Genomic DNA, 12,247 nt, shown 5'->3' on the forward strand with positions numbered 1-12,247 from the left:
CTGGTGTCCCTGGTGTTCCGTGTCGGCAAGGTCAGAATTCCCAGGCTGCCTGAAATTGTCCCTTAGTTTCTTGCCACACAGTTAAATTCTGAATCTACTGGATGCATTAATTCAGACAACTATATTTATTATGTATGATATATATATATATATATATATATATATATATATATATATATATATACATATTTTTTTATTGTTTTTATACGCTACTGATTTTTTTCTGTATCCATTTTAGACCATGTCCCGTAGTGTGTCTGGAGAGCATTATATGGTCAAGGTGCCTGATGTCTACTCAGTAGAAGGTATGTTACCATGTGTCACTCCACTCATTATTCAATATAGTTTAATGCAAAACACTTTCTATTGGTTTATCTGTTTCACAGATCACTATGATGCTTTTCTAATGAATGATTGTACATTTGAATCGTATCTGTCCTGGAATACAGTTTCCCACTGGACTCGCAGCTCTTGGAAAAAAGAGTATAAGGTATAATGTACAGATCAGTTAAATATGCTTTATATGCTCAGCTGAATATGCTTTACACTTACATTATTTTAGTCTACATTACTAAAGACAATGAAATGGTGTGTCCTGCAGTATGGTACTCAGGTTTGGAAACCCTCAGATTCTTTGTCTACGTCAAAACTTCAAGACGACCCTGACACCATCTTAGAGACTGTGGAAGACTCTATGTCTGATGTCAACAACAGATCACATGAAAAATGCAAATGGAATAAGAATGATTTCAAATCGCACACCTTTGCAGGTTTGTAAATTCATTAGATACAAATTTAAGTATAAAAAATATAATATTATACTATACTATAATGATACAGATTTTTTAATAAATAATACTTATTTAACAAATATATTTGTTATTTTTATATAGTTATAATTATATAGTTTTTAAATTAGGTTTGGAGTCAGTACATTTTTTTTGAAAGAAAAAGACATTTATAATGTTACAAAATATTTCTATTTCAAAACAAATGTTGTTCTTATGAACTTTCTATTCATCAAAGAATCCTGTGTGTGGGTTTAACAAAAATATTAGGCAGCACAACTGTTTTCAATATTGATAATAATAATTGAGTAGCAAATCAGCATATTAATATGATTTCTGAAGGATCGTGTGACACTGAAGACTGGAGTAATGATGCTGAAAATTCAGCTTTTCCAGCACAGAAATAAATTATATTTTAAATAAATTAAAATTTAAAACAGTTATTTTAAATTGTAATAATATTTCACAATATTACAGTTTTTACCGCATTCTTGAGCAAATAAATGCAGCCTTGATGAGCATAATAGACTTCTTTTAATATTTTTCTCCTTTACTCTATTCATGTTATTGTTGTTTTTTTGGTTTTGTACACAGACATCCTAGAGAAGCGGCAGTTTTGTGGCGGTAGAATCCGAAGTCTTCAATCCTGGTGTTATTATGTGGGCTGGACCCTCTGCTTGACTCTCTCTCTTACATGCGTCATCATCACAGGAACTCTTGGAGTAAAGTGGGTGATACTTTGTACTACTATATTCTGTTGGAGCTTGAATATTACTTAAAAAAGTGTCTTTGTCACAATATTTGTTTCCCAAATATATGAAAATAAGGATTCAAATGTGTTACCCTACAGGTTCAGCAAAACAAAGACTCTTCTGTGGGCTCATTCTGTGTTCTTTTCTCTTGTCTGCTGTGGCTTTGTACTACATCCAGCAATGGTAAATCATCTTGATCCCGCACACACTATGTAGGGTAGCTGTACATGGTTTCAATTTAATATTTGGCCCATGTTCTGTTCTTAGATCTTAGGGTGTTTTCAGAAGCCTTTATTCCCACTCTAACTGCATTATAAATTTATAAATGTATGTATGTGTATATGAAGCTTTCAGATGCAAAAGTCCGTCTAACGTTTTTCTTTAATATTAACATTTTTATCAGGCTCCTATGTATAGGTTTCTACCGAAGTACCGACATGAATGGGCTGAGGCTGGGATTTAGTGAATTTGAAGTGAAAGTATTTTATGAATGTATACTATGTGCGGAGAGCATTCACTCAATATTATTATCTCATTTTTGACATAGGTGGCTTTTAGAGGCTTTTGCATCGGAGGTCTTCACATATATACATATACATGTACAATATAAGAGGACCTCTTATACAATAAGAGGACAGCTTTACTCAAATGTGACTTGCACAAACACATTTTGGTATGCTTTGAAATGTTGCCTTGTGAAAGTGAACTGAACCAAGAAGAAAATGCAACATTGTAACAAATCAAGTTCCTGTTTTGGAACAAAGCAAACGATCTACAGGTCTGAAAACACCCTTAAAAAAATCTATATAAACTGAAACCTGTTTTAAATGTTTATTTCCTCATACAGATACTCATAATTGCTATCACAGTGTCTCTGCTACATCGAAAGAGGTCGAACTGGTTCCACAATCTAAGTGTAACTAAGCCTGTCACTGAGTTTTTGAAACACAAGGACCAAAACATTGAGGATGTCTTGGTTAGCAAATACCAGCAGTCCCATTTTGAAAGGGTAAAATCATGTAAACATGTTTCTGTCACACTAATTGCAAGAGAATTTTAGATTGAATAATAATCAAGTTTGCAAGTACTCTGCATTATGTTTGATGAGCAGGTGCTCGCTGCCCGTCAGAGAGCCAGGTATCTGCGTCTAGTGCGGCCACCCAATTCAAGAGAGCTGAAGTGTGTGAGAGGCCAGATCAAGAAACAGACTCTCCTTCACAAAACCACAAGGTCTTACTATTTAATCAACCTCAACACTTAATTTTTTCTTAACCTTTAACCTCAAAAATTCACTTTTGCTTCAACAGGGATTTGATGTTACACCTAATGATGCTGTCGACGATTCTATTTGTGACTTATGGAAAGTCTGCCAATGACAAGTACCATTTAAATCAGGCTATCAAAACTCATTTTACAAAGTAAATACAGACATTCTCATTTAACCACATTACTTGTTATAAAATAAAAAAGTGCTAATGTTATTTTCATATAAACAGGGGTCCGCAAAATTCATTTCACTCCATCCAAAAACATGCCGACTGGTGGAAATGGACAACAACCACTTTCCTAGAAAGACTATATGACAATGCCAACTGCCATGAGAAAGGAATAGAAAATGAAGTAAATTTTAATTGTTTATTTGACATCTGTAGCTATTTGAAACAGGATTTAAGTGGCTTTACAAAGAATAATACTGCTTACAATGTGTTGCTTTAACAGACAGGAGATTTTAGAGGTGCTTTCTCTTTTATTGGGAGTCCAGTTATTAGAAAGATCAAGAGCACATATAACTCATCATGCCAGGTAAATCACCAACGCTGACTGTTTCACAGTAAAAATTATTCATTTAATGTGAAGACATATTAGATACATACACATAACATTTGACATACACTGCAGATCAAAAGTTTGAAATAGGATTTTTGTTTTTGAAAGAAATCTCTATGCTCAAAAAGGTTACATGTATTTGATGATATTGTGAAATATTATTACAATTTAAAAGAACTTTTTTTTACTTGAATATATTAATTTTTTCATGTGATGGAAAGCTGAATTTTCAGCAGCTATTACTCCAGTCTTACAAAACCATGTGACACTGAAGACTGGATGATGCTGAAAATTCAGCTTTGCCATCACAGAAATAATTTATATTTTTAAATATATTCAGAAAAGAGTTTTTATATAATTTAAAAATAATTATTATATAAAATATGTATTACAATATTTATTTTAAATTGTAATAATATTGCTACAATCTTTTTCATCAAAAAAAGTGCAGCCTTGGTGAGCTTAAGAGACTTCTTTCGAAAACTTAATTATTCCAGTGTGTTTTCTCTATGAACAGATCTTGAATTTGTTGGGCAAGAACAATATGAAATCCTCTAATAACCAATCTGTGGCAAAGAGACACTCACTTTGTGGAAAACTTGGGTGTTATGAGGGAGAAAGAGTGAGTGTGAGCCTGGGAAAAACAAGGTAAGCTGTTAATTAATAATCTTTTATGTGAACAGTAATATATCATCTTTTATATAAAGAATATGTATTGCATTGCTAAAATAGGAACAAAGCAATCAAGTCAATTAAAAAGCTTCTGGATACCAGCTGGATGACACCATTCACCCAGATTGTGATGGTCCAATTTCTCCTGTACAACGGGCCCAGTAACCTCTTCACGTCAGTCACCATTCTAGTAGAGCAAACCTCGACAGGAGCTCTGATACCCTCAGCAAGTGTTCAGTCCACTAGACTCTACCATTTCCCAGCTGCCCTTGACTACGGTGTTATGACCTGTGAGGTGAGCATCTTATTACAGTTCAGACACATGTGGAGGGTAAATGTGATATCGTTATTGATTGTGAGTATACAATATGCATAATATGAAACCATAATAATATTACACAATTTTATATATATATGAAATGTATATTGTGAGTATATTTAACTTGATATTTTTTTCATTTTACATCTAGATTCTTTTCTTTTCATTCATTCTGCTTCATATGTATTGGCAAATATATGTTATGACTCAAAGAGGATGGCTTTACTGGAGAAACATTAGGAGCTGGCTAGAGGTGACATTACATTCTGTCTAATACATTTCAACATCATACTATGTATTTTTAATGACTTTACTCTGCTAATTACTGTTTTTTTTTTATATACACAGGTGACAGTTATCATCTGCAGTCTTTTACGATATATCTGCTCTGTGTACAACTTTATGCTAAAAACAGAGAGGATTGACTTCCTTCAGAAGGAGGATTTTAAATTACCTGTTGATCTAAGCCCCATCTTCTTTTGTGAGCAGGTAGGACATATTAGTTTAATTCATTATACTCTATTCCTAGTATCCCACTATGTGAATATGCCATAATGTGAATAAACTGCAGATGAACATTAAAAAAAAAAAAAAAAAAACCTGACACTGCATGCAGTTAAATGGCTCAAGTGAACTAAAATTGTTCAGACTTGCTAAAAGCGTTCTGAATTTAGCAAATGGTATTCACTGGCAAACAGATCATTTTAAATATGAACATATATAATTCACAGATTTCTCAATCACTCCTTGGTGCTGTTGTGAACTTGCTTCTTCTGAAATGTGTGTCCTTATTACGACTAAACAAAGCAGTAGCAGCAGCTGTGTCTACCTGGGATCTGATCTTCTCCAACCTGCTTTGGTTACTGGTAGCCTATTGATTTACATAACACAATATGTTACAATCAGTTCACCCCATTAATGTAACCGAAAGCTACTTCCATTAAATTACTTTCTTTATTTCTATTTAGGCACCTGGTGTTATTGTCGCAGTGGCCCTCTCTGGTCTCCGCAACTTGATATTTTATTCATTCCCATTTACTGGTATCTCTAGATCTGCTTATTTGCTCTTCACTCATTTCTTTAGCGACATTTACCTCCAAACCCAAGTCCCAACAACACTTTATTTTGGAGCTATATTTTGCACTATGATTCCATTGAATGCTATGGTATGTATTGGAATATCAAATATGTATTATTTATGATACACAGTGTATATTTAAGTGCAGTTATATCTCAGTTTACTTTAAAGTGTAACTTTTCATATTGAAACTATACCTCCTAGACTGGTTGACATAATTTGAATTTGAACTCTAAAATAGTTTTTCCCCCTTCAGGTAATTGCCACCCTTACAATTTTTGTGAAACAAACAAAGACAACTAAAAAAAGAAAACATTTACTGACTCTCTTTGAGATGATCTATTATGTCAAAGACATGGCTTTACTCATTATTGGAAAAGCCAGTCACAAGCAAACTGACCATCATGTCCACAATAATGTAAGCACTTCCTGCAATCATTAATACAGTTTCTAATATGTAAACACTACTGTCTGCATCATTGTTGAGATTTCCTCCCACAGAGCTTTTACTTAACAGAGTTCGAGGATCTCATGGATGAGCTGTTGTTTCATCTCTGCACCATGTCAGACAGTCTCCACAACACCCTGCCAGCAAAAGAAAATCTAATTGAAACCCAGAGCAATTTTTCTTTCCCACTTTCTGACCATGTTTATTACTCAGACTCAGAGGTGATTATTTTACTTTTGCACTGCACTCACATTATTCACACTGCACTGTGCAAACACATATGTATGACACTTATGTGTGCATGTTGTATATAATGTTTATTAATATTATTAAATGTTATGTTATTAAAAGTTGATAATATATATTAAATTGCAACAATTGCATATTGTTGTTTTGTATAGAGTATAACTTCTGATGGAAACTGTGTGAATAGCCAGCCACACAGTTTGGGGAAGAAGCACAAACAATGCCTGGATATGAGCAGTGCCTCATTTTTGTCATATAAGGAAAACACTCACAGGTAGACTTGTTCTCTAAGTCAAATACAGTAGATAGATGATGTACAATATGAATGAATGTCAAAATCTAACACTGTAATTCACTAATTCACTTAAAGATTACCACCAGAACATAGAATGTCTCAGTACTTACACCAAGGCAGAGGAAGAACGCAGGAGAAGAGCCTTTCAAGAGGGCTGAGGAATTTCAAAAACCACCTCAAAGATCCTGTCAGAGAGTCAGAAGAGATTGGACAGGCACAGATTCTTTCTTCAGGAAAGCAGATCCATTGTGCACCAGCCGAGTGGAAGGGCATGGTGTCCTCTAAATCAAATCCAAGCAGAGTGGCAGATGAGCATAATTATGCCCTCAAGACTCAAATCATCACACAAATGCAAAGGCACACAGTTCATCCAGCTCATGCCAAGGCAGCTGGACAGTCAATCGAGGGAATGGACAATTCTGTAGAAGAGCAAACGGTTATTCCAGGTTACATTAAACAAAGTATGTAATACAAAAAATTCTGTAAGACAAGCATTTTCAAGCCATATGAGTTTCCTTAAATTTTTTACTTTATTAAAACTTAACTGAACATTGTTTACACAGTCATACCTCAAACTTGATATTTGATTTGAAGTTAAATGCGTAAAGGCTAAAGGACTACTACACCACAAGGACATGGCTTGTTTGACAAATTGTACAACTGTGACTTGTTTATTAATAGTTTAATAATTTTCTTAAAAAGTTCTAAATTCCTGAGGGAGGCCCTTCACTTGTGAGTTAGCCATAATGACTGACCAGTTTATTTACAATTTTCTTTAAGATAATCAAATCAAACTTTCTTTTGCCAATTTACATTTCTACATGCATACAATTTTAGTAAATACAACTTTTACATGTCTACCTTTTTGTCTCGTTTACTGTATTACTACTCAGGGAGTAAATAACTTCAACTGAAAACTTAACATTGCTCAATAGAAACAGGATGCCTCCTGGTTACTCTTCCTGGATCTCCTCCTTTCCCTTTCCTTAACATCCAATCAGATTGTAGTCCATGACAGACCACCCAATTGCAGTTTTGAACGTGCATGAGCTGCAGACTTGAGTGGCGATAGATGATTGGCCAAGTCTTTATGCTACCAGCCAATCAGAGCGTGGCAAGTCAGACAAGTTCAAGTAAAGGTGTGGGGAAGCGAAGTGATAAAATAGCATTGAGAGAAAAATGCGTGATGTGTGATGAGCTGAGCAAAAATCATTTAATCCAAGCGATATCATAACTATCACAGTATTAATTCCTTTGACTACCGTTAGCAGTGTATGCACCTCGGTTTAAGCCATCAAGCTAACTAAAGGAGGCGTGAATATTACAGATCATGAAGAAAATAACCCTTCTATTGATTGTGCTGCTTGGAGTGACACACTTCATATTACCAAACCGATGCGAAGAAGATGCCAAAGATGGTAAGATATCTCTTGCAGGATGTTAATATCTAAAAGTCTTTTGAGTGTTTTGAGATATTCAGAGCCGTTGCATTTGCTAGCAAGCTTGATGTATTATTGTTGTTTAGGGCAACACAGCATGTTAGAAGACTGTTGTGGAGACCATAACGAATTTTTTTGTTGCACCTCAACAAAGACTTAGGAAAAAACTAAGAAAAGTATCGAGGAAACAGGAAATAAAGATTTAGCTTAATCCATTTCATATTTGTTAAATATATTAGATTCAGCTGAAGATCTAGGAGAGGAAGATGACGATGAGGATGATGATGAGGATGATGCAGATGACACTGAAGTGAAGGAGGAGAATGGGGTGCTGGTGCTGACAGATGAAAACTTTGAAACCTTTATGGAAGGCAAAGACACCGTATTGGTGGAGTTCTATGCACCATGGTAAGTTTTTTTTTTTTCCTCTTTTTTTTTTTTTTTTTTTTTTTTTCCATTGTCATTGCCTGTCAAAGACCTTGGTCATGTAAATATTAAACTTTTTCAGGTGTGGCCATTGCAAACAGTTTGCTCCTGAGTATGAGAAGATCGCTCAGACACTAAAGGAGAATGACCCACCTATTCCAGTGGCAAAGGTTGATGCCACTAAGGCTAGTGCTCTGGGCAGTAGGTTTGAAGTGTCTGGATATCCCACCATCAAAATACTCAAAAAAGGGGAGCCGGTGGACTATGATGGGGACAGAAGTGTGCATGGTGAGTGCACTTAAATGATCTTGATATTGGCTTTATGATATTGTTAATCAAGCATGGTTTTAACTTTCATTTTTCCAGCCATCGTGGAACGGGTTAAAGAAGTTGCCCAACCAGACTGGAAACCTCCTCCAGAGGCCACCCTAGTCTTGACTAAGGATAATTTTGATGATGTGGTGAACAATGCAGACATCATTCTGGTGGAGTTCTATGCACCTTGGTTTGTATATTTAGAGTCCCATGCAGCTTATTTATTAACTCGGCATGTAACCTCTTTGCCTTCTTTCTAAACCATCAGTGTGTCTTTTTTTCAAACAGGTGTGGCCACTGTAAGAGACTCGCTCCTGAGTATGAGAAGGCTGCTAAAGAGCTAAGCAATCGCACTCCTCCTATTCCACTGGCTAAAGTAGATGGCACTGCAGAGAGTGATTTAGCGACGCGGTTTGGTGTGTCTGGCTACCCAACCCTTAAAATCTTCAGAAAGGGCAAAGCTTTTGATTACAATGGTCCACGGGAGAAGTTCGGTAGGCATTCACCCATTGTCTCGGTGACTTGGTGAATCGTTGGGAATTTCAGTCTCTTCATTCTTTTTCTTCTAGGTATTGTTGATTATATGTCAGACCAGGCGGGTCCTCCATCAAAGCAGGTGCAGACACTGAAACAGGTTCAGGAGATCCTCAGAGATGGAGATGATGCTGTTATTGTAGGCGTTTTCTCCAGTGAAGAAGATGCAGCATATGAGATCTATCAAGAAGCATGTGTGTATTATGCTGTCTGAAAGTCTTCCTTCTCAAATGAATGAGATTTAATCTTTACTTTTCAATTTTTCGAACAACTTGTTCTCTTTTGCTGCAGGTAACTCTCTGCGAGATGACTACAAATTTATGCATACGTTCAACAATGAAGTTGCAAAATTCCTCAAGGCTTCACCTGGTGAAGTTGTCATGCTCCATCCAGAGAAGTTTAGGTCTAAATATGAGCCAGCATCTCATTCACTAACAATTAAAGTAAGTTCTGCATCTTTAATGTTTCTGTGAGATCTTTGCAAACCAAGCATGGCACTATTGTTAAGGTGCGGTAACATTACCGGTAAGGTGGGCAAAAACTGGTAATAAGTTACTTTCAAACCAAACCATTTTCTGTTGGTCAATGTGACAAATTCACGTGACCAACTCAAACCCGTTGCGAAATCCGTGTGGGCAAGGCTTTCGCCCTCAAGTTAAAATTCCTATGAAAATTAAACTATGGCAAATGTGACAAACCCCAATTCAAGTTTCCCTAAAAGATTTTTTTTTTTTTTTTTTCCTAAAGGACTCCACACCTGCTTCAGAAGTTCAAGACTTCTTCAAGAAACACATACTACCTTTGGTTGGACACAGAAAACAGAGCAACGAAGCAAAGAGATACACCACACGACCTCTTGTGGTTGTTTATTATGGAGTGGACTTCAGTTTTGACTACAGAGTTGGTACGTAGCAAAGCCGTGTAAAAGGAATTAAGATCATACCTGTAGCACACAATGCAAATTCTTTTGTTCACTACTGACACACAAATGATTTCCACCCAGCCACACAGTTTTGGAGGAGCAAAGTGCTTGAAGTAGCAAATGACTTCCCAGAGTACACATTTGCTATTGCGGATGAGGAAGACTATGCTGATGAACTGAAGAGCCTTGGACTCAGTGAAAGCGGGGAGGAGGTGAATGTTGGAATTCTTGGTGAGGGAGGGAAGAAATATGCCATGGAGCCAGAAGAATTTGACTCTGATGTGCTTAGAAGCTTTATCATGGCCTTCAAAAAAGGTAAGTTATTGGTTTATGTATTCCTTATGAAATGGACATGGTTACACAACTTAAGGCTTAAAAAGAAAGATTGTTGAAATATTGAGTTCAATATTAAGCCAGTATTGTAAGAGGTTTTTCTAAGTCTTGCATTGATGTTGAGCACTACTTATGTTGCCACAAAGTTCAAATCGATGACTACATATCTTTTCTTCTCTGACAGGTAAGCTGAAACCTATTGTAAAGTCTCAGCCTATTCCCAAGAGCAACAAAGGACCAGTGAAGGTTGTGGTGGGCAAGACTTTTGATGACATTGTCATGGATTCAAAGAAAGATGTCCTTATAGAGTTCTATGCACCATGGTGTGGCCACTGTAAAAAGCTTGATCCAGATTACACAGCTCTTGGAAAGAAATACAAGAACGAGAAGAATCTTGTCATTGCCAAAATGGATGCCACTGCTAATGATGTGCCCCACGACAGTTATAAAGTAGAGGGCTTCCCTACGATCTACTTTTCTCCCAGCAACAACAAGCAGAGCCCAGTCAAATTTGAAGGCGGCAAAAGGGACTTGGAGGAATTGAGCAAATTTGTGGAAAAACACGCCACAAAGTTATCACACACAAAAGATGAGCTCTAAGAGATTTATAGAAACCATGAACTATATATAAATGCAGTTCCCTGAGAATGGAAGTATTCTGGGGGCTTGGAGACCTTTAGAAAAGAGAATGTTTTGATTTGTTTTTGTACTTTCTTTTGTTTCTGGGATCAAAACATTCAGTATTTTCATTCCAAACCAAGCACTGTTTATTAGGTTTATTTCTCCCAAGTCTTTTAAATAAAATAATTTAAAAATGTAAATGGAGTGGAGTGTCATAAATACGCTGTGGTTGTATACTCAATTCTTGATGACCAGCCTACTTGATCTCATCTGGTTGTTAAATCTTGATGTTCAATGTTCAAGTCCAAACGTTCTGTCAGATGCTTCAGAACAGTACTAATATACACTCATGGTTTACTCTAGTACTAAAAATTTGCAAACCTAACCTTTGTCTCCATGTCAGTTGCCCAGTATGGATTTCATGTTTGATGAATCATTAAAATATTGGTGTCTGGGACACTGAGCCTGGAGATTGTAGTATATTTTTAAAAGCTTAAATGGTGATCATGTGCTATAAAGGAATAGTGCTCAGAAACCATTGGTAAAATGGTATTCTCACTTGAAACGAAGTTGAGACAGAGATGGTCCTATAAAAAGCGGCTTTGATACTTTAGACCCAGACATAAAATCAACCAGACTGATTTTAATCACATTTATAAATCTGTATTACAAATGCTTATAATAATTTGCTACAATTTTCCAAAGAAAACTAAAATTTGGTCATCTGACTTTGTTGCCAGTTTAAAAAATCAGTTCAACACTTAATACTCTTAAAAGAGAAATTGTATACAATTATTTAGTGATTAAACATTTAGTTGGCTGTATTTATTTTACTTTTAGGTCAACAATACATGGATTTTTTTCAGGCAATTTCACTTTCTATGGCAGAAGGAAGGGACGGTGTCAGGCAGTAGTTTTTCCACCTGGGGCTTTGGGCCCCCCTCCAATGAAGCTACAGGCCCTCCAACTTAAACTTAAAAAACAAAACAAATATGATATTGAAATATGATATAAAGTGCTGGTCAGAATTATTTGCCCCCTTTGTAAATATTATCAAAGATGGCTGTAAAAAAATCAGTCTGCATTGTTTATCCTTTTGATATTTTATTTAAAAATAAAAATGCAAAAATCTAACCTTTTATTGAAGTAAAATAATTGAAAGGGGGGGGGGGGATCACATTATGAAATAGTGTGTTCTCCAAAACACATTGAGAACTATTATTTGCCCCCTT

General features: G+C 35.8%; 3 protein-coding genes across 3 annotated transcripts in view; all 3 read left to right on the forward strand.

Annotated features, from left to right (window-relative positions):
* pkd1l1 (polycystin 1 like 1, transient receptor potential channel interacting) overlaps positions 1–5,237 on the forward strand; it is a gene marked incomplete at its 5' end in the record, with an annotated part of 18,059 nt that extends 12,822 nt beyond the window's left edge. The window contains 15 exons of the mRNA XM_084102053.1: positions 1–30; positions 239–305; positions 387–490; positions 602–770; positions 1,383–1,519; positions 2,388–2,549; positions 2,652–2,770; positions 2,848–2,958; positions 3,037–3,160; positions 3,260–3,343; positions 3,885–4,015; positions 4,100–4,334; positions 4,510–4,611; positions 4,707–4,847; positions 5,090–5,237. The exon at positions 1–30 is cut by the window's left edge and continues 90 nt beyond it. Coding sequence (XP_083958179.1) covers positions 1–30; positions 239–305; positions 387–490; positions 602–770; positions 1,383–1,519; positions 2,388–2,549; positions 2,652–2,770; positions 2,848–2,958; positions 3,037–3,160; positions 3,260–3,343; positions 3,885–4,015; positions 4,100–4,334; positions 4,510–4,611; positions 4,707–4,847; positions 5,090–5,236 — 1,863 coding nt within the window. The 3' untranslated portion in view covers position 5,237. The remainder of the gene's footprint in view (positions 31–238; positions 306–386; positions 491–601; positions 771–1,382; positions 1,520–2,387; positions 2,550–2,651; positions 2,771–2,847; positions 2,959–3,036; positions 3,161–3,259; positions 3,344–3,884; positions 4,016–4,099; positions 4,335–4,509; positions 4,612–4,706; positions 4,848–5,089) is intronic.
* A 6-nt stretch (positions 5,238–5,243) lies between these two features.
* Positions 5,244–6,894, forward strand: LOC311075001 (uncharacterized protein; the record flags this gene model as incomplete). Its single annotated transcript, XM_084102054.1, has 5 exons — positions 5,244–5,524; positions 5,693–5,854; positions 5,938–6,105; positions 6,286–6,404; positions 6,501–6,894. The coding sequence occupies exons 1-5, from the start codon at positions 5,504–5,506 to the stop codon at positions 6,892–6,894; spliced, it is 864 nt and encodes a 287-aa protein (XP_083958180.1). The 5' UTR covers positions 5,244–5,503.
* A 621-nt stretch (positions 6,895–7,515) lies between these two features.
* On the forward strand, positions 7,516–11,215 carry pdia4 (protein disulfide isomerase family A, member 4). The gene is made up of 10 exons (XM_084102090.1): positions 7,516–7,843; positions 8,104–8,272; positions 8,373–8,578; positions 8,657–8,795; positions 8,894–9,099; positions 9,175–9,333; positions 9,431–9,582; positions 9,887–10,043; positions 10,143–10,376; positions 10,579–11,215. Exons 1-10 carry the CDS (start codon positions 7,756–7,758, stop codon positions 10,992–10,994), a joined length of 1,926 nt encoding a protein of 641 aa, XP_083958216.1. The 5' UTR covers positions 7,516–7,755; the 3' UTR covers positions 10,995–11,215.
* Positions 11,216–12,247: the final 1,032 nt, after the last annotated feature.

The sequence above is a fragment of the Abramis brama genome (genome assembly GCF_963993115.1).
Source record: "Abramis brama genome assembly, chromosome: 24".
NCBI lineage: Eukaryota > Metazoa > Chordata > Actinopteri > Cypriniformes > Leuciscidae > Abramis > Abramis brama.